The sequence below is a fragment of the Guyanagaster necrorhizus genome, assembly GCF_019112545.1.
Source record: "Guyanagaster necrorhizus MCA 3950 unplaced genomic scaffold BT62scaffold_10, whole genome shotgun sequence".
Classification (NCBI taxonomy): Eukaryota; Fungi; Basidiomycota; class Agaricomycetes; order Agaricales; family Physalacriaceae; genus Guyanagaster; species Guyanagaster necrorhizus.
The window spans coordinates 502424-529505 of record NW_025064889.1 but is presented as its reverse complement, the minus strand read 5'-3'; the positions used below and the strand labels follow the sequence as shown (position 1 = coordinate 529505).

Sequence of the window (27082 nt, the reverse complement as noted above, 5' to 3'; positions counted from 1 at the left end):
TCGCGTCACCAATGAGCGTGGCAGGAGCGTAGTCGAAAGGGAATCGCCTAAATCAGGAGAGCCTGATTGTCGGCGTGTAAAGCAAAGACGAAATCGATCAACAAAAAATTCGAGTCACCTGGTCATACCCGAAGTCAGATCAATCACGGACCTGGAATCCCGAATCTAATCTTATCTTCCTCATTCATGCTCAGTCGTTTAAAATTACAGGTTTTGCTCTCTGGAAAGCCCTTCGACAATTCCCTGTATCGTGCATCCATGAGCGGTTCGTATTCTGCTCCATTGGCTTCATTACCACACTCATTTCGCCTAGCCGCAACTGAAACAGCCACCTTTGCTTCCGGATGCTTCTGGGGCGTGGAGCACATATTTTTGAAGCACTATCCTCCCGCCCAGGGCAAAGGAATCGTAAAGACAAGCGTCGGATATACTGGTGGCAAGGAGACCTTTCAAAATCCGAGTTATAGGGAGGTGTGCTCTGGCGAGACGGATCATGCAGAGGCAGTAAAGATTGAATTCGATCCTGCCATTGTCAAGTACGATGAGCTTGTTGGTGCGTCATGGATATATCTACCAACCAGTTCCCTAGTGACAATAGCTCACAGAGTTCTTCTACCGCACCCATGACCCTACCACAGCGAACAGGCAGGGCGCAGACACCGGCACCCGTATGTCTCTTACACCCTCCTCTCCTCTCTTTATTCAGACCACTATCATAGAATATCGCTCAGCCATATTCACGCACTCGCCGGAACAAGAGACGATCGCAAAGCGAGTAACGGAGCAAGTGCAGGCCAAGCACTTCACTCCCAAAGGGAAATCGATTGTCACGGAAATTCTCGAGGTAGGGCCGTGGTGGGATGCAGAAGAGTATCATCAGCTATATTTGTTCAAGAATCCCAGTGGGTACCAGTGCCCAACCCATCGTCTGCACTGGTGATTCCTGTTTAAATAAATGTGCCTTTGTAAACATAGTGTACCAATATGTACCAATACGTTTCGATACATATCCTCATTTCCTTTTTCGTCTCTTACCATCATCCCTTCCCTTCGTCCGATTCCTCCTCTGCCATGCTCGACGAACATGATGGTGAAAGCGATGCTAGCGGGTCCTATGATTCGGACGCGAGCAGCTCCGGTGATGAGAGCGATGGAATTGAACAAGCCGTCCTCAGTCCAGAGGAAATCTTTGCCGAAAGAGAGATCGAAGGCGACTTTGAGTGCGCCCATTGCTTGTTACTTTCCCGCAGGTATTCACCTCATACAGTCGTCTAGTAAAGAATATTCAGCGAAGCGATGCCCCCGGCCTAACTAAAGATTGGGATTTCAATATCGAAGACCGCGACGCTGAATTTCGCGATGATTTGAGGGCAGCGTCAGGCATCGGTCGTAGGCATAAAAAGGTTAGTGTCTCTTCAACTTACTTATACGTTGATGAATAATTCTCGAAACCAGAAAGGACGTGCTGCAGGTCCTGTTCTATCCCAACAAGTGAGATCTCTCATTGGGGACGGTAATCAGGCATATGTCGACAACAACCTTCCCGAGGCCATACGTATAACGCAAGAAGTCATTCGTATCGAACCACGTACCGTCTCTGCTTGGTCGGTGTGGGCCCAGTGTTGTGCCGACATGAATCAAGAACATAGGGCTCTTCAGCTTCGCATCATGGCTGCTCATCTAAGACACGATGCTGAAGAATGGGATCGATTGGCACGACAGTCCAAGTAAGTCGCTCTATTGTGAATGTCTTCTCTTCATTGCTTATTTTCCGCAGAGACCTTGGCTATAACCAGCAAGCATTGTACTGTTTTCGGAAGGTGTACAGTCTTGATCCATCAAACATCGAAGCTCTATGGGACCGTGCTACGCTTGCTAAGGACACTGGAGATTTAAGAACTGTTCGTGTCCTTTCTCGTGCTTGCCTTGCTCCGTGCCTAACCTTTAATAGGCCCGCATTGCATACAAAGCTATTCTCAAGCGCTTTCCCCACGATTTGACGGTCCTAGCAGAACTCAGGACCATCCTTATCGAACTCTCTGATCTCACAACATGTGCCTCTCTCTTTCAACAAGCATTTGACCATTACCAGCAAATGTATCCCTCAGGCCGTGGACCTTCCCCTTCATCAACTAGCGAAATTTCCGGTGGTGGATATGGCTTAATGGAAGTGCTCGTACTAGCTGATCTATATAACACGCTCGGCGAATACGAGAACGCCGTTGACGTTATCCGGAAAGGATGTCGATGGCTTCAAGGGCGTGCTGACCAGAGATATTGGGATGTCTGTGACGACGACAGAGAGTATGATCTACCGGACGTCGATATACCGCGACGTGCAGGTGGTACCGTAGATCCAGGAAGGTATCGTCTCGACGTGAACGCCAGACACCGTCTTGCTATTGCCAGAATCAAGATGGGCGAGGCGGAAGAAAGCAAGGCGAGATTATAGTGTTTTTTGTTTTCAGCGGCACATTTTTGATCTACAAACTAGATGCATGCCGATATTATTCTGAGCGAAGACGTCCTTGATTACGCTGCCTTGTTTGTGGAGATTGCCGACGCGTACTTTGAACGAGAGCTATATGCTGACGCTCGCCCTATCTACGAACTTTTGGGCGCAGACGCTAGCGTGAGTCAATATTCTTCGTTGAGTTTAGTTTTTAATAGCACCCTCTAGACAAGTAGCCTTTATGTTCTCCTTCAAACAGCTGCTTGTCTTCGAATGTTGGATGAGTTGCGTGAAGCAGTCGAAGTATATGAACATAGTATGCTATCTTGCACTGAGATGCAATTTGAAATTAACGCCCAGCAGTCAAGCTTGCTGACCCCACACATAACGAAGCCAAAATGAAGCTCGCTGAGATCTATGAAATTTTGAATGAACCGAGAAAAGCACTCGAGCTGGTCTACGAAGGTACGGATCATGTAATTCGTTTGTAATAACACTTATCACTATTTCAGTCATTGATTCGCGCAAAAAGAGACCAAAGGACAAGACAGTGACACAGGCCGAGGATACAGCGACCGCCTCTTTGTTCCCTGAAGAAAAGGCACAGTTAAGAAATAAACCCCTCACTGTCAAAGCCCAAAACCGATTAACGCATGCCCAGTTGCGAGAACTAGAGGTCGAAAAGGAGAAAGAAATCGTTAGAGGATACCGACGATTGCAAGAGGTATGGGCGAAAATGATGGAGGGTGACGACATTGTGGAACGAGAATGGATGGTTGAGGCGGAAAAAATGGTTGAGACATTTAGAGAGACGCGGAATTTATTCATGACTAGTAGGGTGAGGTTGATATTCTGCTTCTCGTGGCTTTACCAGCTCAGCGGTGATGAAATTAGAACAACCCATTCCGAGGAATGTTTCCCCGACGACCCAAGAAACAGAGAGACCACGAAGACGAGGATCGTATGGTTTCACGTCTCCATCTTGACCTAGGTAGAGTGATTTTCCTTTTGGTAACCTAGGTGAACCCAAGACTTTCATGTCTAGAGAACGACAGTATGGCCAAGAAAGCGTCAAGGAGCGACAAGAAGGACGAAAGAGTAGATATATTTCGTGGCGTCTCCTTTGATAATTGGTTGCGTGTGTTCATGCAGGTTAGTTGCCGAATCATTGCAAGAAATACACAACGATGACTATCTGACTATCAATCATGTTTTCAGTACTGCTTCGTACTTACGAAGCGCGGACAGTATGATCTAGCAGATGAAGTGCTTCGTCACATTCTCTTATCAAATGCATACCAGTCGAAAGAGCTGCAATCCACCATTCGGCTTGCTTTACTTGGTAATCTAAAGTCTCGATCAGTAAATATCAAGTGCTAACTTCCCTTAAGCATGCGCCATTGCGTCAAAGAACTTTGTCGTCGTCGTCGAACTCTGTCGCAAGTTGATCAACGTTCATCAATTCAATAACGAGCCCTTACGTCTACTTCTTGCCACCCTATCAAGTGGTCTCCGCCCAACCGATGCTTTCATCACATCCACTTTGCAGAAACATCTGTTCCGGGAGATGAAGCTGGGAGACGCGGCTGTAAAAAACCCGGAAAGCCTACGATGGAACCAAGCTGTCAAGCGTCATGCCATTATAAACCAGGCCAAAGCTGAAGATGACGACATTGAGGATGAAGGTGGTGGTAACGCTGAAACCGATAATAGCAAGGGGCCAATACCTGAGTTACCCACGAAGCAGAACCCTGTCATCATAGCTATTTACGGACAGATATGTATTGCCGCGAAAAGTTACCAGAGCGCGATCTGTAAGCTCTTTTTTTCCTCATTCCCCACTGATCAAATGCCTACTATTATCCAGTTTACCTTCTGCATGCGTATGATTATTGCCCCGACGACCCCATGATCTGCTTGTCTCTAGCAATCGCATCTCTGGGTCGTGCCATGCAACGACAATCAGATAATAGGCACCATTTGATTGCACAGGTATCATCCTTATGACCGTGTAACTAACTATCGCACCTAACCCGCTCGTTGTATAGGCATTGGCCTTCCTATCACGGTATAGAGTCATTCGAGGAGCCAACCTCCAAGGACAGAGTGAAGTCGAATATAACTTTGGACGCAGTTTTCACCAGCTAAGTACGTGCTGGGTGATGCTTATTCGGATGTATTCATTGCTCAATCGTTTCTCAGGTCTATACAGCTACGCTGCGAAACATTACGAACGAGTACTTCAGCTTGCGGAGCAGCGACCATCAGACTCGAGCGTAAGTGGTTGATCTCGGGGTATACTGTTCGCCTGTCATAACTTGAATCTAGGACGAAACATTTGCGAAAGAGGCCGCATATAACCTTGCTTTGATATATGTCATGACCGGCGCAACTCCACTTGCTGCTGCGTTGTATGACCGATGGCTATCGCTTTGACCCATATGCGCGAAATGGAACCAATAATAGCTGCACATCCTTGTACCATTGATCTTTGATTGACGAAATCCAAAACGAGTAAGATTCTTTCTGCAGTGGCTCATTGGCGCGTCGAACAGCATGTGATCGCGCGAAGGGAATTATTACAAGCGCGAGGCTAGCACTCTGTCTTTATTGCTTTCTGCAGATGAGGACGTACTTATGACTGACACTATCCCTCCGTGATATCCTGGAGGCGTTCAAAATCAACTGTGCATATTCGCCTCAGAATCGTGGCGAGGACGTGGAAATGTTTCACACATGAGGCATCAGGATGATAGACTTGTGATCAAGTGTTAGCAAGCTGTGCGTATACAGAACAATTCCAGCAAAGCATCATTTAATTCCTAAAGCCTAAGGGTAAGGAAGATCATCGAAAACTCACTTTTTTTAAAAAAAAAACACCTGCCATGCACAAATCTTAACATATAGCAGCAGCTCATACATGCAATTGATCAAGCGAGAATAAAAACAAACTTTGCTACAACCCAGGAATAGGCTACAGAACAATATCAAAGCTCGTTACTTGAGGCAAAAATGCTGAGCCAGCTAAATCAATAAGATGGACATCGTCAAAGGCCGTCATCCCGTTGTATCCACCAAAAAAGAAGAGTCGACTATCAGCAAGTACAGCGACATGATATCCCCGCTGGCTGGGTGGTCTACCATATATTGGTCGACTCTCGTACTGAAAGTTCACTGTCAGAATAAGGTTAGTACCCACAATAGACGAAAGGACACATTCAACTTGCCAAGGCTAAAGCATTTCACGTCAGACGTATATTCTGATCCGTCGTGCCCACCTTGAACGTAAAGATAAGTTCCCACTTGAGTTGATGTATGAGATAGTCGTTTGTAGGATTCGTTTTCAGGCAGGTCGATTAGAGTCCACTCAAATGTTTCTGGGAGATGTTTGAGAGGTCCATGAGATACAATAGTCGAAAGCGCTTACTGAGATTCAAAAACCAGATTTCTGCAAAACAGTCGGCTCCATCACTTCCGCCAATAATAATCATGAAATGGTCGGCAAGATTCGCAGTGTGGTATCCCCTAGGCGTTGGCTGCTTGTCTCCATGTGTCGTTATCTTCTCCCACCGCATTTCGGTCGTATTGGAAACGTCTAGTGTCCAGACATCGTTCAATGCGGTCATGCCATTTCCACCACCAAAGATCCAAACCTTGCCCTCGTAGAGAACGGCGGTGTGTGCTCTTCTCGGCGGTGGTATATCTCCCACAATTGTAGGGCGTGACCATACTCGAGTACTTGTGTCGAAAACATAGACACTATCGTAATAGGTACTGCCTTGTCCACCGCCATACACAACAATTTGACGATCAACGATGACGGCAGTATGAGCGCGTGAAGGAGGAGGTGCATCGCCGACGGTGTCTGGATGCGACCACTGCATCGTATCTGCCCGTTGCAAGTCACTCAAAAACGTCCGTGCACGAGAAGGAGAAGAGCTGCTACACACCAATGTCAAAGCAATACATATCCCGTGCCGTATCTTTATCATCACATCCTCCAAAAATCCAAGCAACATTATCCAGCAGCGTCACGCTGTGGCCTCGCATATTCCGTTGAGGTATGGCACCGTAAACCGGCGCACGACTCCAGTACATGACAGCACTAGGAGCGTCGTCTGCATCCCGCTCATGAGGTAAACGGGGCGTGCTTCTTATTCTAGGGATATTTCCGTTCCGACTAGCCTTGCCATCCTTCGTCGTTGCAACCGATGCCGCAGATACGTTCGAGAGTGTTCTCTTCGATGTCAGACTCTCAGCCGACACTCGCCCAAGACGTGAAGACGACTTTTTCAGACTTGCCGAACGACTCGACGACGACTTGCTGCTCGAGCTTGAGGGGTGCAGTGCGGATGTTGAGGCTGTTGCAAGACTTGAGGAGTCGAAATAAGGAGAATTCGAGGATGGCGGCATGTAAGGCTCCTCTTCGGGTACATCATGCAGGCTGCGAACAGTGCTCATCGTCGTCGTCGTCTTCGCCGTCGGGTTCGGTATCAGGAGCAAGAACGATGAGGACGGCTGTCAAAGGTGATGGTGACGGGCAGACGCGAACGGGCTTACAACCCTGAACAAGTTATTGTGCCCCACGTGCCCAACAGCGATCAGCACCACTACCCTGAGTCAAACTAAAATACAATTATCCCAATCGATACAATATACACTATGTAATGGCAATCAGAGAAGCATGACTATCGTTAGAAATTACTGCCAGGAGAACCGGCTGCCCTATTAGCATCAATGACATCGTTCAGTTGGTGACTTCTCCTCTGTGCTAGATCCAACTGCCGTTGCAGGGCCCTACAACCCTTCATTAGAAAGATCAACAACGAAGAGAACAAAACACTCACTTGATATTACTCTCCAGTTCCGCAACTCTTTCCTTACCGCCCTGTCTTTCTCTCTTTACCCTCTCTTCAGCAGCCTTCAGCCGCGTCTCGTACTCCTTCACCCTTGCCTCCCACTTTGCGTCTGCCGCTGAGCTCTTCTGACTCATCTGTGCCATCTTCTCCTCTGTTGCTAATAACTGATTCTGCGTATTGTTCAGCCGTCGTTCAGCATTCACAGCACGCGTGCTCAGGGAGCGCATTTCCATCGAGTCTGTTTGACCCGGACGCCTCATGCTCGCCAGCTGTGTCACCATATCGGCATTCGTTGTCTGTAGATGATACGATAAGATCATCAAAAACAGAACCAGAGATCAAAAAACAAACCTTGATTGCCTCCAGCTCACCCTCCTTTGCGCTGAACTTACGCCGCCATCCAGCTTTGACCTCGGCATACGCTTTGATGCTCGCCTCGAACTTGTCAATCTGCTTCCACCGTCCATCAAGCTGCTTCCGCATGTCTGTAAGCTTCTCTGTATACCGACCCTCTACCTCTTTACACCGCTTGTCAAAATCCAGCTCAATCTGACTCAGCGCCTTCAGCCGAGTTATCAGATTGTCGTGGAAGACACTGAAATTCGTGAACGGCTTTGTCTCCGCGTGCCCACCCTTTTTCTGCAACCCGTAGTATCAGTCAAGGACGAAGTTTGACAAGACGAGGAGGAACTCACCGGTGTCTTATCAACGCCCAGTATCTTGTCCATGTATTGATAGATCGTCAACAATAACGTGTTTCTCTCCGTGAGCTGATCCCGATACTGGCTCTCCGCATTCAACAATGACCGTTGGTCCTTCCCTAACCTCGCCTCCAACTCCGTAATTCTAGCCTTGAACGTGGCAACCTCTCCTTCCGACGCGCGTAGATTACTCTGTACCATGTCTAATTTCTCAGAAATGTTCAGGCGAGCCTGAGTCTGAGCCGCAAGCTGCGTAGACAGCTCCCTGTTGTCTCCATGCAACTTATCCAAGTCACTGTCTCGATCGCGACTCTTGCTCTCCCTCTCGCTAAGTTCCTTTCTCGCCCTAGCCAATTCGTCCTCAACCCGCTCAAGGTCTCGTTTGAGACGATCGACCTCGAGCTGCAAGGAGAATTGTGCCGTCGTGTGGGTCTCTCCGGCACGCTTAGACTCAGACTCCAGCATCTGCAAAGCAACCTGAACAGCCTGGAGATCCGTCTCCCTTTGGCTCAAGAGTGACTGCGCGCGCGAAAGATCGTTCAACGCACTCTGGAGAGCGCTTTCTTTCGCCTCCAGCGCTCTTCGCTCGCGTCGTAGATCAGTTTCACACTTCTTCTCGACCTCCTCCAACACGTTCTCCGACCGTTCCCGTGCCTCACGTTCACACTCAACCTCTTCAACCAACTCCTCGACGTGTTGTGCGAGCTCCTCTTGCCGGGCACGATGCGCATGTATTTCTTGACTACATGTCTCGTATTGAGCTTTTACCTGGGATAGTTTCTGCTGCAAGTCAGTGGATAGATTTGTGACAAAGAAACAGAACTATATACCTCTTTGAGTGCAGTCTGAATAGCCTCCAAACGGTCCCTCTCCGCATCATCATCCTCCCGTAGCCGATCTGCCTCGTCGCGTATGCGATCCCGCTCATCCTCCAAATTGTAGACCTGTTCACCAAGTTCCTTGACAGCCTCGGTTAATGTCTCGATCTCACTGTCCTTCTCCTCTGCCTCGTGCTCCAGATGAGCCAATGCAGCTTCGAACTTGGTATGCAGATCCTCGGTATTGGCCTCCAGTTCGTTGATGTTGAGTCGCAGATCTTTCGATTCAGCATCACGTTCAGCGAGGACCTGCTTGTGGATCAGGACGCGAGGAAAGGATAACAAGAAAAATGCTCACGTCCCGTAACTCTTCTACCTGATTTCTCGTCTCTTCTACCTCGCCGCGCCACTGTTCAACTATGGTCTCATGCTGAGCGACCAAGTTATCCAGTTCCTCGTTCTTCAAATCGATTTCGTCGTCCTTTTGCTGAAGCTCAATCAATGCAGCGGCTAAGCGATCTTTGACTTGGTTCAAATCGTCCTCAACGGCCTCTCTGTGCTCCCGCTCATCAAGCACCATAGCACGACTCTCGCTCCTCTCCTGCATCTGCGCCTCGTTCCTGTGCTGGAGTTTCTCGATCTTCAGGCCCATCGACTCTATCGATCCAATCAACTCCTGCTTCTCTTCATCATGGTCGTCTGCCATATTTTGCATTCGTTGCTGCCACTCTGTATTGGCCGCCTCTAGCTCAGCAACGCGCTGCTTCAACTGACTGTCCCCGGCATTTCCACCACGCTCTACCATATCCCTCAGACGCTCAATCTCCGCGTTGTTCTCTTCCAGCAAGTCCCGAGCGTCCTCCAGTTGCCCCTCCAGTTCAGCAGTCCGTTTGTCATGTCCGTGCCCATTCTGCTGCTGCTGTCGCCGCCGTAATTCTCGGATCTCGCGATCCCGTTCCTCCAGTTTCTCCTCCAGATCTCTTTCTCGGCCACGAGCACCACCTGCACCACGCTGCATCCTCTCCAGCTCTCGCTCAAGTTCGAGAAGGAGCTTCTTCAGCCGTTTGATTTCCTGACCACGCGCTGAAAGCTCTATCTTGAGATCGATGTTCTGTTTGAGGGCGGCATCCATTTGGTCGGGGGCCAACTGCGCGAGACGTTCCTCGAGGAAGTGGCATTTTATCTTGATGTCAAAGTTCTCCTTCTTGAGATGGTCGATGTGCTACCCAGGGATTAGCAATATTCCACGTACATAGGCAAATATCACACACCTTTTCCTGATCTCTGAGAGTAAGAGCACCCTTGGCACCAGATTTGCGTTTTGCGCGTAGCGCAGTTGGCGTTTCGGTGGCGCCGTCACCCCATCGTTGCTTTTCGGTATCCGGGGTATCTAGAAAGTCGCCATCCGTCTCGTCGAAATAAGTTGACGCGCCAATATTTCTCCGTGAATGATCACCCTTTTGTTGGACAACGGGAGTGGCCAAAGGATTTGTGTTGGACGTATTAGATGGCAGTTGAGGTGGAGAGAAGCTAGAGTCGAGCGAGCCGAGTGAAATGTCTGGTTGTGATCCAGTAGATTGTAGGGAGATGTCGACCTTGTCGGTTGACATGTGTGTATGTTATGCTGAAATGGATGACACCAGAATTCAGTACATCAAGTAAAAGATCAAGTTCATGTACCGCCGGCTTGGGTGGACAAGTAGCCCCTATCCTAACAAGGTAATCGATTTGCAATATATACATACATACAGAGGGTATATCATCCATCATCGCGCATAAGGATGGAAACTATGCTGTCCTCTCGTCATCACCCGCGATGGCCCGACGCCCCCGCCCATCGTCACCATTCTCCCCATCGGACCGGCCACCCGATTCATTCCGGGCATGGCCCCGCCGCCGCTCATCCCGCCCATCCCGCCCATTGGTCCCATTCCGAGCCTCATCCCGCCCATTCCGTTCATCGGCGCCATTCCCATCCCACCCATCATCCCCATTCCCGCCATCGGGTGGAACTGACTCATCATCATTGGATTCATGCTCATCATCGGCATTCCACTAGGCAGCATAGGCATCCGCTGATATATCATGGACATTGGGTTTGGCTGCTGTGAGATGAAGGGCATCGGCGGTCGCGCTTCCGGTGTGTTCGTGAACGACATATTTCCCATGCTGCTGACCACCCCTGCGTTTCCGTTGCGGGCTTGTTCTCGCTGACTGCGCGGTTGCGCCGTCTTCACTTCAATCTACCGTATGGACCATTAGGTCAAGTGCAATAAGTAAGACTTATCATCACGTACCTGCTTATCGTCCAAAACCAAGTTTTTACCCACCAGCTGGTCCGAATTTGTTGCGTCCTCGAACGTCACAAAACCAAACCCTTTTGACCGCCCAGATTCACGATCAAGCATGACCGTCGCGTCCACGACTTTACCATACGCAGAGAAAAACTCTTTCATCGATTCCGACGTTGTTGACGGGGCTAGACCACCAACGAAATAGCGCGTGTTGCGAAGGTGCTCTTCGCGTGGAATCGCACGTTTAGGGTCAATCTAAAATTTAAAATTTAAAAAAAAAATGAATACCTGCTCAACAAACAAACAAACGAATCAAACATACAGCTTTCCCATCCAAGAAGTGGTCTTGTGCGGTAACAACCTGCACTGCTGATGGATCTTCAAAAGTCAAGAACGCAAAACCTCTCGACGTCCCTGACGGGTCTCGCATGATAGTCACCGCATCGACCTCAAAGACGGCCAGTAAGTAAGAACACGCAAATCAAGCGGCACGGCTAGCTAGCTACCTTTCCAAACTGAGAAAAGTAATCTCTTAGCCCTTCTGAAGAACACGCACAGAGTAAAGGGATCAGCCTGTGTAACAGAGATATATATAAGGATAGAATAAGTACCATCTGTTGTATCCCAATTCAGTCCTCCAATGAACATTTTGCTACATGTGCCACCACGGTACCGGAGAGTATAGTGATCGTAGAATAGACAGAGAGAAGAGAGGTAGTAGCGTGAGCATAGGCAAATAATTAGTACGCAACAAAAAACCGAGGAACGAGGGGGGGGAGGTAATAATTATGTACGACGGCGTGTGACAGTATCATAGACCGTGTCCCAATCCAAGTAAACAACAGAAGAAGCAGGCTTACCCCGCATCATGCATTTCGGAAGGCTTTTTTCCAAAGATACTATCTGTCATAGTTGGTATCGACGACGGGCCTGCCTTGGGCGCCGGTTGCCTCTCTTGGCTGGGTGACTGCTGATACGCCGAGAACTGCTGCGCTATCTGGGCGGAATACGACAACGACACCGACGAACTTTGTGGCTTAGCAGGAAGCGAGCTAGGGGTGGTCGGCGAAGCTTCATCTATTGTTGCTGCTGCTGTTGTTGTTGTTGTCGTCGTCGTCGTCGTTGACGCGTTCGACATGAGCTGGTCCTCAGGCTCTTCGACAGGAACGACAAACTCAGACTCCTCATCCCCATAAATGTCTACAATTTCGATAAGACAGAAATAAATGGCAGACAAGGAATCATACCGCCATAGAGGTCCGAGTCGATGGCAGCTATCTTGTTCGACATGTTGGTCGAGAAGAAGGTTGTATGTCAAGTGTCACGGTCACACCTGGCCTCGATGCATTCATTGTTTCCCATTGTTCGGTTTCGACTTGGTTGAATGTTACAGTACTACAGTACGATACATACTACTTATCTCGCTCGCTCACAGACCCTCTCCTCTAATGTACCCCGTTCACAACCAAGGCATGTCCTTTCTCTAGTCTCTGCCTCGTCCTCTCAGCTGCCGCATCGTACACAAAATGCACGGGATGAGCATTATGCCACCGCACATCGCGACTATCGTCCGAATCTGAGTCGTTCCGGTCTTCAACAGGAAACTCGTCCCTGGTCTCGTAAAACAAGTCGTCTGGATCAAAGGGTTGATCGGCTTCTTCTGCTTCGATTACTCTCCGCTTCCCGAGCGCCTTGGCGCTAGGCTTAATAGGCGTTTCTACAGAATCATCGCTTGATGAACAATATGAATCCGACCCGTTTGCAAGTGTCGCAACAGTCAACTCCACATTCGGTGAAGAGGTGCGGGAATGAACAGATGTTTGCGTTGGAGACCTTGGGCCATGAGGTGCCGGTGGCGGAGCCAAGGTCTGTGCTGCTGAAACATCAGAATGAAGCAATGACACTGGTCGAGAACGCGATGAGTGAGTCGGAGATGGACTACGCGATGATGACCCGCCGATATGTATATCAGACATGGCCGATAGAAGTTCTTGCTGCTCCAACAGCTGCTTTTGCTGCAAGACACCGACACCACCGTCAACAAAAGTCATTAAACAGGCTCCTAAACTTACTCTAGGATCCATCCGCACATCTTTGCGGCTGTTCTCTTCCGCCTCGCGCTCCCACCCTACTCTTTCAAGATCGTCATATTGCTGCAGAGCATCTGCAATCTCTGCGTTGGCACCAAGCAACGCTGCCAACAGTCGCTCTTCCGTCGTCAACTTTACCGGAGCATCTTCAAGCGGGGAGTTATCTGATAGCGTGCTTTGTCGCTGTTGCTCAGCTCTGGACCTTTCGGCTCCAGCGGTTGCCCAAGGGATTTGAGCGTAGATGATTTCTTGAGACTGGCGACATTTCAAATAAAATTCCTGCGCCGTCGTTAGCCCAGTTTAGGTCGCCGTGGTAAAGGGTTACCGCACCTGTATGACATCCTTCTCACGAAGATCTTCGGGGCGCGCAAGTGCCAATGCCTGGGAAAGCAAACTAGCATTACCCTGACCAATTTTACATTCTTGGAAAAGACGTTTGATATCTTCCTCCGGTGGTATGATGCGGTTCCGCGTGAGCGATTTGCGTTTCCGGTGATTGTGCATTGTGCGAGGCGCCGGGTCCTGGGACAAGACTGGATTTTCATAATGGGAGAGTCTATTATTGACGGGAGGACTAAACATGGCGTCATCGGTGTCAAACGGGATGCCCTGAGAGTTTCACGGTTTAGTTTGAAAAGAAAAAAAATGAAATACGGTCGAGACACGCACCTCATCAGGCTTTTCTGGAGGTTTGACTTTTCGCCAAAGTCCCCTGAAACCAGTGTCCTTTCCTAGGAGAGAAACAGTCAGCCCTGAATAAAGTGAATCAGTAAAGGCTCACTTGTTCCGCTGGCGTATGCGGCAGCGGCCACAACGTCCATCACTCGTTCGCGAACGACAGGTGACGTTCTCGGAGACGTTATAACGTCTTCCAGAGTGTCGAGAAACTTTTTTGACGTTGACTGTGAGATGAATGTTTCGGTAGAATTGCGTAGCATGATGGCCCATAGCTGGAAAGAGTTGACTGAATATAATTGAAAAACATGGAGACGGAAACATACCCTTGCAGCGGATAATTGTGCAGAAGGTTCACCATATCTAGAGATGGATTTGATGGATGGGAAGAGAGAAAGAAGAAGCAAGCAACCGACTTGAATTCTCGTCTTAATGCACGGACAGCTTCTTTCGCATTAGCTTCACTGGCTGAAGCGCGCTCACAGACTTCAAGTACCATGCTCCAATCTTCCGAAGCAGTAGCGGTAAAGAAACCTACGCATAGTGAGTGAGTACGAGATGGATACGACAGACAAACTGGGTAACCTATCATCCTGGTAACGCGGGACGGATCGTCGTCTCTTAAGCTTTCCTGATGCTTGTCCTTGTTCCAAAAACGGTTTTTCCTATCTGCATGTCCATGGTCCGAGAGAGAAGAATCATTGTTGTGAGCGGTGCTATCGAGGCTGTGAGGATCAAGAGCTCTGAGGATGCCCAAGGCGGGTGTCAAGGCGGACTGTTTCTTCTTCGTAGCGACAGCGAAAGGTGAAGGGGATCTTGGAGCAGGTATTGGAGGCGAAGCGCCCGGCGGTAGAGAACTAAATGACGAATTGCGAGAAGGAGATAAGCCTGGTGCGCGTGGCTGGTCATTAGTGTCGACTACCTCCCAGCGATCTTCGTCCGACATTGGGAGTCTACTATCCCTCTGATTTTGCAGAGAGGGGACGCTATGGTGGTATAGTGCATGTTGCTGGTGAATCGGAGTCGAAATCGATGGGTGCTGGTCCTGGAGTAGATGAGTATTTTCGGTACAGAGCTGGCTGGGAACAACCTCTAGCTGGTCCTTTGCCTTTGCTGGCTTCGTCTTATCTCTTCCAAATAGCTTTTTCATGTCGTGAGCGTCGTGTAAGAAAGGAAGAGAGGTAAGTAGCAGACCAACAGAGGCTGTGTTCACCACGTGGCGACCAGGATTAGATTAGATCGACTTTAAATTAGGTAATTACCGGGCAATATCCCTCGGCAACTGCCTCACCAAAAATGACACCAACCGCCGCCTCGAATGCGGGCGCAGTAAACTCAAACGTTGCCAGGCATGCGTGCTCGACGCTGACTCTGTTCAGATCGTACGGCGTGCAGCACGATACCAGCACCATATTCGTCTTTCTCCCCGCTGCTTTCTTCATCCACTCCAACTGCCAGGGCGATCTATCGGCGTTCCTCAAGACAAACACGATGCCTGACACCCCGTTCCAATCGACTTGCTCGTCACTAGGATACACGACGTGCACGCACTTTGTCCTCTTGGAGATGGACTCAGCCAGTGCAGCGAAGGAGGGTCCTGCGGTATTCCGAATTTTGCCAGCACCGTCCCTCAAAACGCCGTCGGCATCGTCGATAGCTTTGTTCAAACTTTCTGGTCGAGGGGTGTAGCACACAACGGTGTCAGTGGCTTTCAGCCAGGTGCCATTCTGGAGGATGGTGATGGTCTTCTGGTATGCCTCCTCGCTGAGCCTTTTACTCGCAGCCTTGACCGTGTTCCAGTCGTCAGCAGGAAGAGACCAGTCAGCGAACCAGTCCTTCAAGGCCTTCACTCTGTCGCCACTGTCCTTTAAGTCGTTGGCGCTGATCCGTCCTGCCTGGACCGCATCGTACACGCGTTCAATGGCACCCACCTGTCTCGCCATTGTATGACATATCATCGCGATATCTGCACCAGCCTCCAACGCGCGAACCGCTCCCTCTTCGATACCACAGCCACCCTGGCTCAGTTCAGCAATGGCATCCATCTCCAGGCAGTCCGTCACCACCACGCCCTCGAAACCCAGATCTCCTCGCAGCCACCCCGTCGTAATCTGTCTCGACAACGAGCAAGGTATATCCCCGCCGGTCACCAAGGGAAGCGCCATATGTCCCGTCATTATGGTAGCACACTTCTCCTCAATCACCCTCCGGAATGGAATTAGTTCCGTCAGCTCCATATCTTCTCGACTTTTGCTGATCCGTGGCAACGCAAGGTGTGAATCAACGTGGGTATCTCCATGCCCAGGGAAGTGCTTTGCAGCAGGTGCGATATTTGCCGACGTGAGGCCCTGGGCTGCTGCTACAACATACTTTGCGACCTCTTCGGCATCTACTAATTGTCAATGCAGTTCTATCCATGACAAATCATGACGCACCATCTCCAAAGGACCTTACTCCAATAACCGGATTTTTCATGTCAGAATTCACATCTGCTACGGGACTGTATGCCCAATTCACTCCAAGCAATCTCAACTCCTTTCCGGATGCTGCATACACATCTCTAGCCATTTCTTTTGAACCCGAAGCTGCGAGGGCCATTGCACCAGGACTAGGATGATTAGCTCGATTATCGTCAACATCAAACCACCTACAACTGTGTCGCTGCCGTGGAGGAGCTCATCGCCGACACCATGCCATTTTCCTGATCCGTCCCAATCAACAGTGCCCTCTCATGCCCTGCCTCCTTCGCAATCATTTGCAGTTCCGATACAATCCTTCTAACCTGCCCAACATCTATGTGTGGCCAAGAAATAGATATTCGCTAACAACTCAGACACACGCACCCTTTACATTTCTTTTCATCAGAATCACGCTTCCCACGAAGTACGTTTGGATCAGTCTCCGTATATCGTCGTTCACTTCTTGTCCGTGGAATCCCACTACGAAATGTTGCCCAATTTCTCGCCGGAGTGACTCTGAGAGCATCGTAATCGATAACAAGCCATTCACAAGCTCAGGCCGTTCAATGACAAGATCGGTCCGAGCATCCGTAATCACAACTTGGTAATCTTCACACCTGCCGCAGGCCTCGGTATCTCACTCTCAGCTTCTTGATCCATCCACAGCTCTAGGTTGCCAAGAAATTACCTGCTCAAAGATGCGAAAGTCTCGTCTGCTCCTGAGTATATATGCTACTTTCTCGGTACGATACGTTTTACTACCGAACGATGACGGGACAGAAACTTTTGCCCTCTTTTCTTATCCTTCCTCGGACATTGGTTAGGCTGCGTATGATGAGCGACGAAGTCGCCTTGTGGAGCAAGCGCAGACTAGCTCGACTCCGAACCCTACCTATCTTCTAAGATCAATAAATCTTCTCTTGTCAAGAACACGTGGAAGCGATATCCCCTTAGTCCATTACCTTCTTATTAGGCTTAACTTGGACCAATAAGCCCGCCCAGCATGAATCTATCAATGACTTCACTAATGACATCCTTGCAGAAGTCACGCATAGAGGGTTCTCCTTCACAGCTCCCGGTATGCCTGCTACGGTAAAAAGATTTCTGAGTCTTTCGTTGCCGACATAAAGCAGAGACGAGTATCTTCATGTCTCCAGCTCGCGGAAGAGATCTAGTAGATATGAGAGGACAGGAACCGTGCCGTTTCTATTTTCGCTCTGTGATGAATTCGTTGCTGGTCCTCATATTTGCATTCGTGATGCACATCATGGCAGCTCAGTAAATTCGTGATGGCTCAATATGCTTACCTCCAACGGTGACTTTCTGTACACAAGTAGGTCCCATGGAAACACGACTTCAAATCCTCTAAAGCTAGATCAAATGCATTGCTCCATATGATAACGGGCGTCCATATCAATACCAGGTCCTAGTTACCGGAATCAGAAGACGTCTGTCGAAATTCTAAACCTCAAATATCAGAACCCGCCAAAGAGCACCGAAAACTACCGGTACCTCTAATATATTTCTCCAGGCCAGCCATAGGCTCTACATCCCCACAAAAACCTTTTCCTCACACCACCTCGAGCCAGCCCAAGAAAAGATAATCAACTACCTTCCGTCTCGACCGGAAGGAATGACCATAATCGGTGATATGAAGGAGAAGATGCTACCTATGTCGCGAATACGCGACGTTAGGCTGTGCATTCTGGAGGATATCCCACGTTATCCCTTGAAGATACCCGAACTCCTCTGGATCATCAATAGTGTTCTGTTCTACCCCTTCACCTAAGCAGTTGTTGTCCCATATAGGAGCCACTCGCGAACCTTCCCAATCCAAAATTCCCACCAACTTGGTTGGATCTTCAGGCGAAACGACCACATTCGACCACTGAAAAAATCATCATGAAACAGGACGAACGGACTCTCAGGGAGATCCAGAATATCGTCCCGAAGACCCTGTACACCTTCATACAACAGGCGAAGCCACTCGTGTGCATCCTCGAGCGACGTGTCGTCCAAACCGCCGCTCAAGTTTTGTAGATCTTTTCTCTGTTCCCGCCAATTCTCGGGGGTTTCTTGGATAAGCTTTGGTTCAGCAGATACATTTGCTAGCAAGTACTCCTTTGTAGTCTTGAAAGGCCCGCAATCAAGACCAAGCAGGGACGGATACATGCATGAACGGGACAGCGGACCCAGGGTTCCATGCTCGTCGAGAAGAGATCCAATTGCAGGAAACTCCAGCTTGAGTAGTTCAGATTGAAACCCGCATAATTGACGAATGGCTTGCTCGTGTCCTTTGGGAGTTAATCTATCCCAGACCTCATCAAGGGAGGGACCTACGATCTGCAGAAGACACATCAATAGATATCAAGGAACTCTGGTGATACAACTCACGCTGTCCATAAGCATGAAACGCGTCCCAACGACATTGTGTACATCGAATTCAGCCAGGTGGACATGCGGAACGAGAATGGATGTGTGGATCTCAACATAACGCATTGTCGCAACCTGGCTGTAAGTGAATTTAACAAGGAAGTCGTTTCAGTCATAGCTCTTACTTCAGATCTTATCCGGTGAGTGGGAACCTCCTCAGATACGCCTTTATCCTGGCCCAAGCGGCTACCACTTAGGCGCGCAATGAGCTCGTGTCCATCTTGGAATGTCAGAAGAAAAACCTAAAGCATGACAAGTTACGGTGGCGTCGCTTGTTCACTTATGATGACATTGAACGGGTGAGCTCACAGTATTATATCCACCTTGTGCGATGGCCTCGCAGTTAATGCATGAGATCCCTCTATAATCTGTTGCTCTCTGTCGAAGAGCCTCGAGATTGAAGTTCGACAAGCATGTATTGTAGAGCTCTCTGGATCGTTCTGAACAGAGGAAATCCATTAAGTGGCCATCCCAGTTCAATAACAAGTTGCAACCGTTGCAACAACGCGCCATGCGACAGAACGTGTAGCAGGGACATTTTTAAATAATATTAATAGTATCTCTCCGTACGATGCTTTCGCCTTCAGTAAACAGGAAAAAAAAATGATACTAGAGCAAGATTCCTGTCAGCTAGAAATCAACAAATAAACCAAGAAAGACACTAGAAATACAGTTTGGATATACGAAAAATACACTGCAAAAACACAAATCTAATACTTCTGCAACGAAGACCTAGCATTACATTTAACATTCCCCCCCTTGTACCACTGTTCCAGGTATCCAGACGCGTAACGGTTGTCGTGGATCCATCTGTTTCGTCTCTCTCTTCGTTTTCCCTTTTCTTTTCTTTGGAACAGACTGGGATTGTTCGGATATAGGTGAATCCCCTTCGCTATCCGAAGATGCGAGGAAGGGCAAGTCTGGGAAATTTTTCGGAACACGGGAGCCTTTTAAATACCGACAAAGTCGACTATACCATCCGGACAAGAATTTCTGCAACTGCTTGTGAGTGGTCGCTGTGTCGTAAATCTCATCAGCCAAGTTGGTTTTAGCCAGCCGTAACGAGCAGACTCCGAGTGCAGGGCAGAACCATAAGCATCGCGGAACGATGGCCTTCTGTGTCACCATCATAGACCTTGTACGTTGTCTGCTTCTCCGGAGGTTTGACCTTTGGGTGGGATGAAGAAGAACAGAAGAACAGAGGAAGTATGGGGTTAGGTTACCAGAGATGTTTGCACCGAAAGAGCAGTCGTGATCGAGGATTCTCTCTGCCCTTTGAGCTAATGGTGTGGTGGAACCATGGCTAAACGTCGATTTCAAGTCACAAGCCTTTGGTTGGAGAAAGGTCGGTAAGAGATATCTCTGCTGAATATTTCTCAAGAAGCCATCGGTGTTGGTGCTGTTCTTTGTTGTGGTCATTTGAGTGATGTAATGACACGTAGAGCGTTGAATATTCTAAGATTACATTTCATGAAAAGGTTACATCTTTAAGGCCGAATGGCTACGGAAATATCCGGACAGTCCAAAAAAAAAGACACTCGCCATGATAACGGACGTACAACGTATTCCGTTCTCTCTCTCCCTCGCCCATCTGATTAAAGTCATCCAAGGACTAATCAAAGTGTATACCGCGCTTTGGATCAGCCTTTCTCTTCTGAACAGCCTTTTTGACCTTGCGCTCTGGCCTGACGACGATGATAGGAACGGGTGAATGTATGAGGACATATCTAGATACAGAGCCCATGGGACCTTTTCCTATATTCTGCCATGCCCTGGAAGGAAGGAAATGAGCGCAAAAGTCTAAACAAAGAGTTTGAACTCACTTTCTGCCACGAGTGCCTACGACGACTGAATCTGGACGGTAGAGGGCAATGAGGCGGTCGAGGGTGTCTGTGATCCTGCCTGGGACATATTCGAGGATCAGGGAGAGCTTTCTGTCCGGGAGATCAGACGCCTTGTCCTGGACGCGCTGCATGAGCTTCCTGGCCTCATCGCGGAGGATATCGTGGTCCTTTGCAGCGAGCTCGTCCTCGTCGACGCCGCGACAGACAACAAACTCGTCTCCATCCTGGACGAGCGAGTCGAGAGCCCAGTCGAGGGCCTCGTTGCCAGTCTCATCTGGAGAGGCAGCACAGAGAAAGACGCGGGTGCTGCGAGTGCGCCGATAGCCAGACGACTTTGCAGAGAGGGTGAATGAGAACATGGAAGCGACAGGATTTTCAAAGGTGTCGAATGATACTTTGGGTGTGTACGGCAAGGTGGAGGGCGGAGGGGAGGACAATGCCGGGGACGGGGACGGAGAGGGAGACTGTCTCATGGCGGAGCGAAGCATAGTGGTGATATAAAAATAATAACAAATAGACTAGAAAGGAAAAGAGTGGTCGCCGGTGTCGTCGGGCAGTAGTACTTTATCTTTAAATCTTCCAATGGCCTCCAACCGTTCCTGCCAGTTTGTCTTCATCTCCACCCTCTCTGTGTCCCGGCCCGTCCGAGAAAACACAGACGCGTACCAGTCAGCGAGCAGACTCAACTGCCGCACTAGCAACGGCAAGTTCTCCGCAGACACAAGCCGGTACTCTCCCACCGGCGCAAACTCCATCATCCCCTCCGCACTCTGGACCGTAACCTTGAAATACTCATTCTCGTGTAGATTGTTTGAAAACGCGGCAATGGCGCCCAGCGAATGCGGCTCGACCACAATGTTCACAAACTGAAACTCGGTCGATAACGTGTCGAACCGGTACGGCCGGCCCCCGTCGTTCCACACGATGCGCACAAAGTCGTTGCCAATGTGCGCCTTTTTGTTGTTGCAAGCCGGGTCAGTCGGGAGCGAGGGCATCATGGTCGCGGTGTGGTACAGGATCTGGCCGATGTCGTCCCACCACGCGTACGCGTACTCTCCGTCGTCGTCCGGGTTCAGCCCGCCTGCGTACACATCGATCTGGCCCCGCAACTCGATCAGCCGCCCAATCCCTTCCAGAAAGCGCGTATACGCCGGCGACCCGTGCGTATTTTTCAGAATCTCCACCTCGTCCACCTGTCCTGGAGCAACATACAGTATGCCAACCTTGTGGGTGTCAATGACGGGCATCCTGTCAAACGCAGACAGAAACCTCCGCAGCGCACCCTGGTCCGAGATCAGACGCGACGATGATGACGACGACGTCTGAGGATATCCAGACAACTGCAGTGCAAAGTACGCCGGATCAATCACCACCTCCTTCCGCCTCTGAGACGGTGCAGTCCGACTCCACACATATCCAGTAACAGGGTCAGGTCGAGGCGTCGAATCATCATCGTCGTCCTCCTCCCCCTCCTCCTCGTCATCCATCGACAACAACTCTCGAACATCCTCGTACTATATACATCATCAGCAAGCAAGCAAGCCCGTCAGCCATCAATCAACTCACCTCGCCCTCGTCCCCTCCCGCTCTCGGAGGATTCCGATCAGCCAACAACACTGCAGGCACAGACATCATATCAGGCTCCACATCTCCAGGCCCCACCAGAGGCGAATTCTCCAGTCGGCACAAGAACTTGGTGTACCCAGACGGCCTGCGAGACAGCACTTCAATCCACCCCAGCCGAGTCAGCGTTCGGATCGTGACAATCGCGTTCCCAATAATCCACGTCTTTTCACTGGTTGCCACCTCCATCTTCCGTGTCGGGTTCATGATCATCTCGCTCAACAGCGAATTCGCAGGCCTCGGATCAGCACTCGCATACGTGTACCGTGCCAGCCAGTCAAAGCACACCTCGGTGGCATTGTCCACCCCACTCCTCCCTTCATTTGCCAGCAAAAGCTGTCGCGTAATATACGGGATATGCTGCAGACGATCCGGAACCTTCACACCCAGGAACCACACATACACAAGATAATACGACAGTATCCGCACATGCTGAGAAAGCGCCCACGACACAGTAGGAGACTGGCTCTGCTGGATGTAGTGTTGCAAATACTGCAACGCAACCCCAAACACCATCTTGAAATCCCCATCCGTGAAGTTCGAATACAGAGGGGGATGCGACCCGATAATCGACAAGAATCCCAGTATGTGAACTGCCATGTCCGGGTTCGACATGATCTGCGATAGCTTTTCCAGGATGCTCGACATGTACTTGGTCGTCGACGACTGCAGCTCAAACGCTGTGATCGACAAAGAGTGCAAACACGTCTTGACCGTCATCGGCTGCCCATCAAGTCCTCCAAGGAAAACCTCCACCAGCGTATGCTTCTGCCGTAGATCAAAACACCGCCCGTAACTGATGAGCACAGAAAGGACATGATACGCCAGCCCATGCGCGTCTCGAATCTTCAACCCCAAAGGCCAACGGTCAATCTGCGCCGCAAAATCACCCTCCAAAATCCCATGGCACAAAATCGTCAGCATTCGCGAACAGACTGCCCGCGATTTGGGCCCACAAAACAGGTGCTTGTTCGCCAGCTGCACCGACAAATGACACAGCACATACGACAGGATCTCCCAGTTCTTCTCCTGCTCCAGAATATCGCAAATCGCGGCAAGGTACCTTGAAATAGGGAGCACGGGGACGCGATCGGGACCAAGGGGATCATAGGTGATGAGTGCTTCACTCGGCGTATCGACCTCTGCAAAACTGAACGGCACATGTTCAGGAATGTACCACAGAGGATCCCGCGGCTTCACAGGCGGCGCAAGAGCCGGGATCCTCGATCGACTCCGACTCCCGGGGTTGGTAGACGCCCCACGCCCCCGCCTCTCATGCGGCATACGCGCCCGCGCTTTCCGGAGCTCGGACACCGCATCAGCCACATACGGCCCCGCCCGCACGCCATGCTCCGTCCCCTCCCGCACGCGAGCTATAGATGCCGCCAACATAGACACCTGTCCCTCCGTATCATACCCCGTCTTCATAAAGTACACCCGGTGGTCCCGGTCAGCCCGTAGTCGCATAAAAAACTGCAGTACCGTCAGCCGTACCCGAGCATGTTTAACTCTCTGAAGGATGTCAATCAGAGTATCATACACAGAAAGCGCATGATCCACGTTGCTCAACGAAAATGGAGTGAACGACAGTTGACTAAACACACTGATCAGCGCCGTGACCGCCCCGACAGCTCGCGACGCCGTGCTCTCATGCGGCTCAGGCTGAGCCTCAGCAGCCGTCTCTTCGATAGTCTGCGGATGGATAGACTGCGCACGAGACACCGAGCCAGCAGCCAGAGAAGATATTATCGACATGATCCCAACATCCTTGTCGCGATACTCCCCGTGCAGCCTCGCCGGCGCACTGTACCCAATCTGTGGTGACGGCGAGTGTGTATCAGCCGTACCCACAGAAACGGTATCCCCATCTTCCTCATCATCATCGTCCACTGCAAAGCTGAACAGCAGATCAAGAAACTTGTCCACACTCTCGTCCTCTCCCGACGCTTCGACGATCCGCAGGACAACTTCGTCTCCGAGGATTTTCCACATCGCCTCACATTCCTCCGTCTCGCTTTCGTTCCCACGTTTCTGACGATGCTCATACACCACGTCTGCCAGCGCTCGTCTGTACACACGCATGTCCCTCACACTGTCATACACATTCGCCAACGCAACCATCACCGACGCCGTCGTTATCGGCCGCCGTGCACTAACCATGACCGGATTGTTCAGCATAGTCCTCCAATTGTCGAGCCAATCAGGACAGGTCGGAGATATATCATGTTGCCCCAACATGACTGTGGGAAGCCTCGAAGCATCAAGATCAGTAAGATGATCAGAAATGTGGAGGAGAGTCGAGGAAAGCAGTGGTCGGAGATGCGTAGAATGATCACGCGCCAGCAGAGAGCTGAGAATGCGGAGGAAAGCCGTCGGAGCATTGTTGGGCTGCGCAAGCGGTACCACAAATGGCGTACCGTCCGCGTTTCTATGAACAAAAAGGTGAGCTACCTTGTACATCCGGGCCGACACAAACTCACACGAGGGGATTGACATATCCCGCGAGACTATACAACGTTTCTCCTACAGCATTAGCCTCCTCCTCTTCAAACGAGCCACTACCAGAGTCTCGCTCGTCAAGCTCTTGGAGGATATCTTTTAATGTACCCGCCGCTTCAGCCAGCACCTTCTCCTTACCAGCCTCAAACCCTGCCAAGTCACATCCCGCATTGAAGATGATCCAAGATTCAACGCTGCCTGCCATCGCTCTGCCCACCCGCGACGCATCCCATCCATTCAACGCAACGTCATCTTTTGGCCACGCCCTCTCCAAAAGATCCTTCTCAATATCCATGTTCCCTGGTGCACCGGTATGAGCGTAACTCAGCGAGCTCTGTCGAGATATATACGCACGCGCAAGTCGGGTGATGAGGGCTCGACGAATATGGTTCCGCAAGGCGCGCTGCGCACCGAAAGACGTCTGGATGGCCTTAGATATCTCACGGTGGTCGATCCGAGTGTCCTTACGATTGGGGGAACCATTTTGAGCCTCTTCTAAGCGACTTGCGTTCAGTAGCGCCGGCGAAGGGTACAGATGCTGCTTCAAAATCATGATGCAGGTCGACGAGTACAGTCCAGCGAGCAGGGAATCGAGCATGCCTTCAATCTTCTCCTCTGATGGATGTTTTTTGAGTGCCTGGGAGTAGACCGTTAACCTTGGTAGAGGTGTCGCACAAAAGGCCAAGGCTCGGAAGAGAAGCGGGAGAATCGACGTCAATGACGACGGAGAAAGAGACCTCATTTGCGAGTCGAGATGCTTCAAATACAGACCAATCGCAATGTCTGCCGGCTGCTTTGAGGGGTGAGGTGTAGGTGGTAACGAAGGCGACATCGAAACGGTAGGTGACGGTAGAGAGGATATTGAAATCGAGGAAGCGTGTCGCCTGTGCGCATTGGGGGACCGCGATGGCGTAGTGGTGTGTGACACCTGGTCGGAAATCGGTAGTGGTGAAAGCGTAGACGAGTCTCCCGGTGTGTCAATAACACGATCCACGAGTACAGCATAGAATTCCACCACGCCTTGCAATTCTGACTCTGAAATTCGAGCAACAATTTCTGGCTTGTCGGCAATCGATGTAAGAAATCCGGACAGAACACTGATACTCCGTTCTCGCTCCAACTCTTCACGATGAGAAATGGTCTCCGTGCCCAGTCCTTCGAATGCGCCCATGATCCAGGATTTGAGAACTTTGAGGAACATCGTTTCAATCCCGACAATTTCCACTCCGTATTTTGTCAAAGCTCTCAGAGCCTTGAATCTGGGTTCCCATAAATCGATACTCCACGAAATGCTGGATCCCAGGAAGAACGAGAAGAAGGATATTCTATCCGCAGTCCCAAGGGTGGGGGCTTCATGATTTTCCCAATATGCCGAGAGGATGTCAAATCCTGCGACCTGGTTTGCTTCAGAAGAAGTGGCGCTGTAAAGGGAAGCCAAAACAGGGTTTAGAAGCGTATATGGAGGAAGTGGAGACAGCGTAGGCAGCATCGCCGCTAGAGCACGAGCATAATCGGTATTGGGTGGCGAGGGCGGCGTCAATGCTGAGATGAGGGCTTCAAGAGGCAACGATGGTAGTGTCGTCGTTGTCTGAGCCGGCGTCGATGGTTCTGTGCGTTGCCGCCGCCAGTTGAAAGGAGCAAAATTAGTGTTTGCCCGTGGGCGAGACCGTGTGTTTGTGTCTGCATCCTGTCGGGACATTCAAATGGTAGTGTCACCGGGACGGAAGAAGGTCGTGCTCGTCGTGATCGTCGTTTATGAGACCCCTCCCCCTCGTCGCCCAAAACGATGAGCTCCGGTACCGGTCATGTGATCGATTTGCCACGAGGTATTACGTAAAATCAATTAAAGCACGTCAATTTAAGATTTGCTTCCGCACATTGCGAATCTCTATTATTATACGATGGCAAAGAAGTTAACAATCATTTTAGTACTTCGAGGCGTCGAAAATCTGAGAATAAGAATTTTTTCAGAGCGGGTAAACTGTGGAATATATAATCGTAGCACTCCGCCCCACTCACACTCAATAAGGGCCGGTCTCCATTATCGCTAGCACCAGACTGGTACTGATTTATGGAGCCGCCAAACCCGACAACTCGACCTCGCCGTTCGGCAATCGCAATAAGAGGATACGATCAAAACTATTTCGGACTTCAATCGAGGGTGCTCACACGTTCACGCCACGCTTCGAAGTACAAAGGTAGGCATCATATTCTCACTCGTCATAAAAATAAAGCCTGTTCTGAGAACTGTACGTTTGTGGAACCGATGTTCCCACAACGTGCTGACAATTCACGACGGCAAAGAAAATATCAGTCTAATAGCACAACGGGCAAG

The 27082-nt window shown here is 50.1% G+C and overlaps 10 protein-coding genes across 10 annotated transcripts; 2 read left to right on the top strand and 8 right to left on the bottom strand.

Moving 5' to 3' along the window:
* Positions 1 to 197: 197 nt before the first annotated feature.
* Positions 198 to 1034, top strand: BT62DRAFT_931125 (peptide methionine sulfoxide reductase). Its single transcript, XM_043186069.1, has 4 exons — positions 198 to 265; positions 314 to 553; positions 606 to 668; positions 720 to 1034. Exons 1-4 carry the CDS (start codon positions 259 to 261, stop codon positions 938 to 940), a joined length of 531 nt encoding a protein of 176 aa, XP_043040779.1. The 5' UTR covers positions 198 to 258; the 3' UTR covers positions 941 to 1034.
* BT62DRAFT_931124 (TPR-like protein) lies at positions 1023 to 5174 on the top strand. The gene is made up of 17 exons (XM_043186068.1): positions 1023 to 1220; positions 1268 to 1403; positions 1456 to 1727; positions 1778 to 1901; positions 1952 to 2440; positions 2495 to 2632; positions 2681 to 2768; positions 2816 to 2917; positions 2965 to 3290; positions 3347 to 3443; positions 3498 to 3604; positions 3671 to 3794; positions 3844 to 4266; positions 4320 to 4444; positions 4501 to 4600; positions 4655 to 4728; positions 4781 to 5174. The coding sequence occupies exons 1-17, from the start codon at positions 1072 to 1074 to the stop codon at positions 4886 to 4888; spliced, it is 2982 nt and encodes a 993-aa protein (XP_043040778.1). The 5' UTR covers positions 1023 to 1071; the 3' UTR covers positions 4889 to 5174.
* A 183-nt stretch (positions 5175 to 5357) lies between these two features.
* Positions 5358 to 7025, bottom strand: BT62DRAFT_948269 (galactose oxidase). Its single transcript, XM_043188060.1, has 4 exons — positions 6403 to 7025; positions 5880 to 6341; positions 5669 to 5829; positions 5358 to 5615 (listed from the first exon to the last, which is right to left on the bottom strand). The coding sequence occupies exons 1-4, from the start codon at positions 6911 to 6913 to the stop codon at positions 5427 to 5429; spliced, it is 1323 nt and encodes a 440-aa protein (XP_043040777.1). The 5' UTR covers positions 6914 to 7025; the 3' UTR covers positions 5358 to 5426.
* A 41-nt stretch (positions 7026 to 7066) lies between these two features.
* BT62DRAFT_931123 (uncharacterized protein) lies at positions 7067 to 10506 on the bottom strand. Its single transcript, XM_043186067.1, has 7 exons — positions 10102 to 10506; positions 9189 to 10052; positions 8843 to 9139; positions 8007 to 8792; positions 7663 to 7950; positions 7300 to 7607; positions 7067 to 7249 (listed from the first exon to the last, which is right to left on the bottom strand). The coding sequence occupies exons 1-7, from the start codon at positions 10438 to 10440 to the stop codon at positions 7147 to 7149; spliced, it is 2985 nt and encodes a 994-aa protein (XP_043040776.1). The 5' UTR covers positions 10441 to 10506; the 3' UTR covers positions 7067 to 7146.
* Positions 10507 to 10596: 90 nt separating this feature from the next.
* Positions 10597 to 12124, bottom strand: BT62DRAFT_967168 (RNA-binding domain-containing protein; the record flags this gene model as incomplete). The annotated part of the gene is made up of 6 exons (XM_043188853.1): positions 11985 to 12124; positions 11736 to 11776; positions 11631 to 11665; positions 11447 to 11572; positions 11128 to 11379; positions 10597 to 11073 (listed from the first exon to the last, which is right to left on the bottom strand). Exons 1-6 carry the CDS (start codon positions 12032 to 12034, stop codon positions 10597 to 10599), a joined length of 981 nt encoding a protein of 326 aa, XP_043040775.1. The 5' UTR covers positions 12035 to 12124.
* Positions 12125 to 12458: 334 nt separating this feature from the next.
* Positions 12459 to 14958, bottom strand: BT62DRAFT_73235 (uncharacterized protein). Its single transcript, XM_043182059.1, has 8 exons — positions 14475 to 14958; positions 14306 to 14423; positions 14216 to 14252; positions 13996 to 14164; positions 13884 to 13945; positions 13545 to 13823; positions 13197 to 13493; positions 12459 to 13139 (listed from the first exon to the last, which is right to left on the bottom strand). Exons 1-8 carry the CDS (start codon positions 14833 to 14835, stop codon positions 12570 to 12572), a joined length of 1893 nt encoding a protein of 630 aa, XP_043040774.1. The 5' UTR covers positions 14836 to 14958; the 3' UTR covers positions 12459 to 12569.
* Positions 14959 to 15139: 181 nt separating this feature from the next.
* BT62DRAFT_980306 (glycoside hydrolase family 3 protein) lies at positions 15140 to 16874 on the bottom strand (the record flags this gene model as incomplete). The annotated part of the gene is made up of 4 exons (XM_043189499.1): positions 15140 to 16278; positions 16325 to 16497; positions 16541 to 16682; positions 16733 to 16874. The coding sequence occupies 4 exons, from the start codon at positions 16872 to 16874 to the stop codon at positions 15140 to 15142; spliced, it is 1596 nt and encodes a 531-aa protein (XP_043040773.1).
* Positions 16875 to 17791: 917 nt separating this feature from the next.
* Positions 17792 to 19262, bottom strand: BT62DRAFT_993551 (uncharacterized protein). Its single transcript, XM_043190414.1, has 4 exons — positions 19091 to 19262; positions 18907 to 19023; positions 18743 to 18856; positions 17792 to 18691 (listed from the first exon to the last, which is right to left on the bottom strand). Exons 1-4 carry the CDS (start codon positions 19238 to 19240, stop codon positions 18134 to 18136), a joined length of 939 nt encoding a protein of 312 aa, XP_043040772.1. The 5' UTR covers positions 19241 to 19262; the 3' UTR covers positions 17792 to 18133.
* A 1022-nt stretch (positions 19263 to 20284) lies between these two features.
* BT62DRAFT_1018820 (uncharacterized protein) lies at positions 20285 to 21098 on the bottom strand (the record flags this gene model as incomplete). The annotated part of the gene is made up of 2 exons (XM_043178251.1): positions 20285 to 20553; positions 20605 to 21098. 2 exons carry the CDS (start codon positions 21096 to 21098, stop codon positions 20394 to 20396), a joined length of 654 nt encoding a protein of 217 aa, XP_043040771.1. The 3' UTR covers positions 20285 to 20393.
* A 45-nt stretch (positions 21099 to 21143) lies between these two features.
* Positions 21144 to 26446, bottom strand: BT62DRAFT_892563 (uncharacterized protein; the record flags this gene model as incomplete). Its single annotated transcript, XM_043183112.1, has 3 exons — positions 21144 to 22133; positions 22192 to 24676; positions 24729 to 26446. 3 exons carry the CDS (start codon positions 26444 to 26446, stop codon positions 21144 to 21146), a joined length of 5193 nt encoding a protein of 1730 aa, XP_043040770.1.
* Positions 26447 to 27082: the final 636 nt, after the last annotated feature.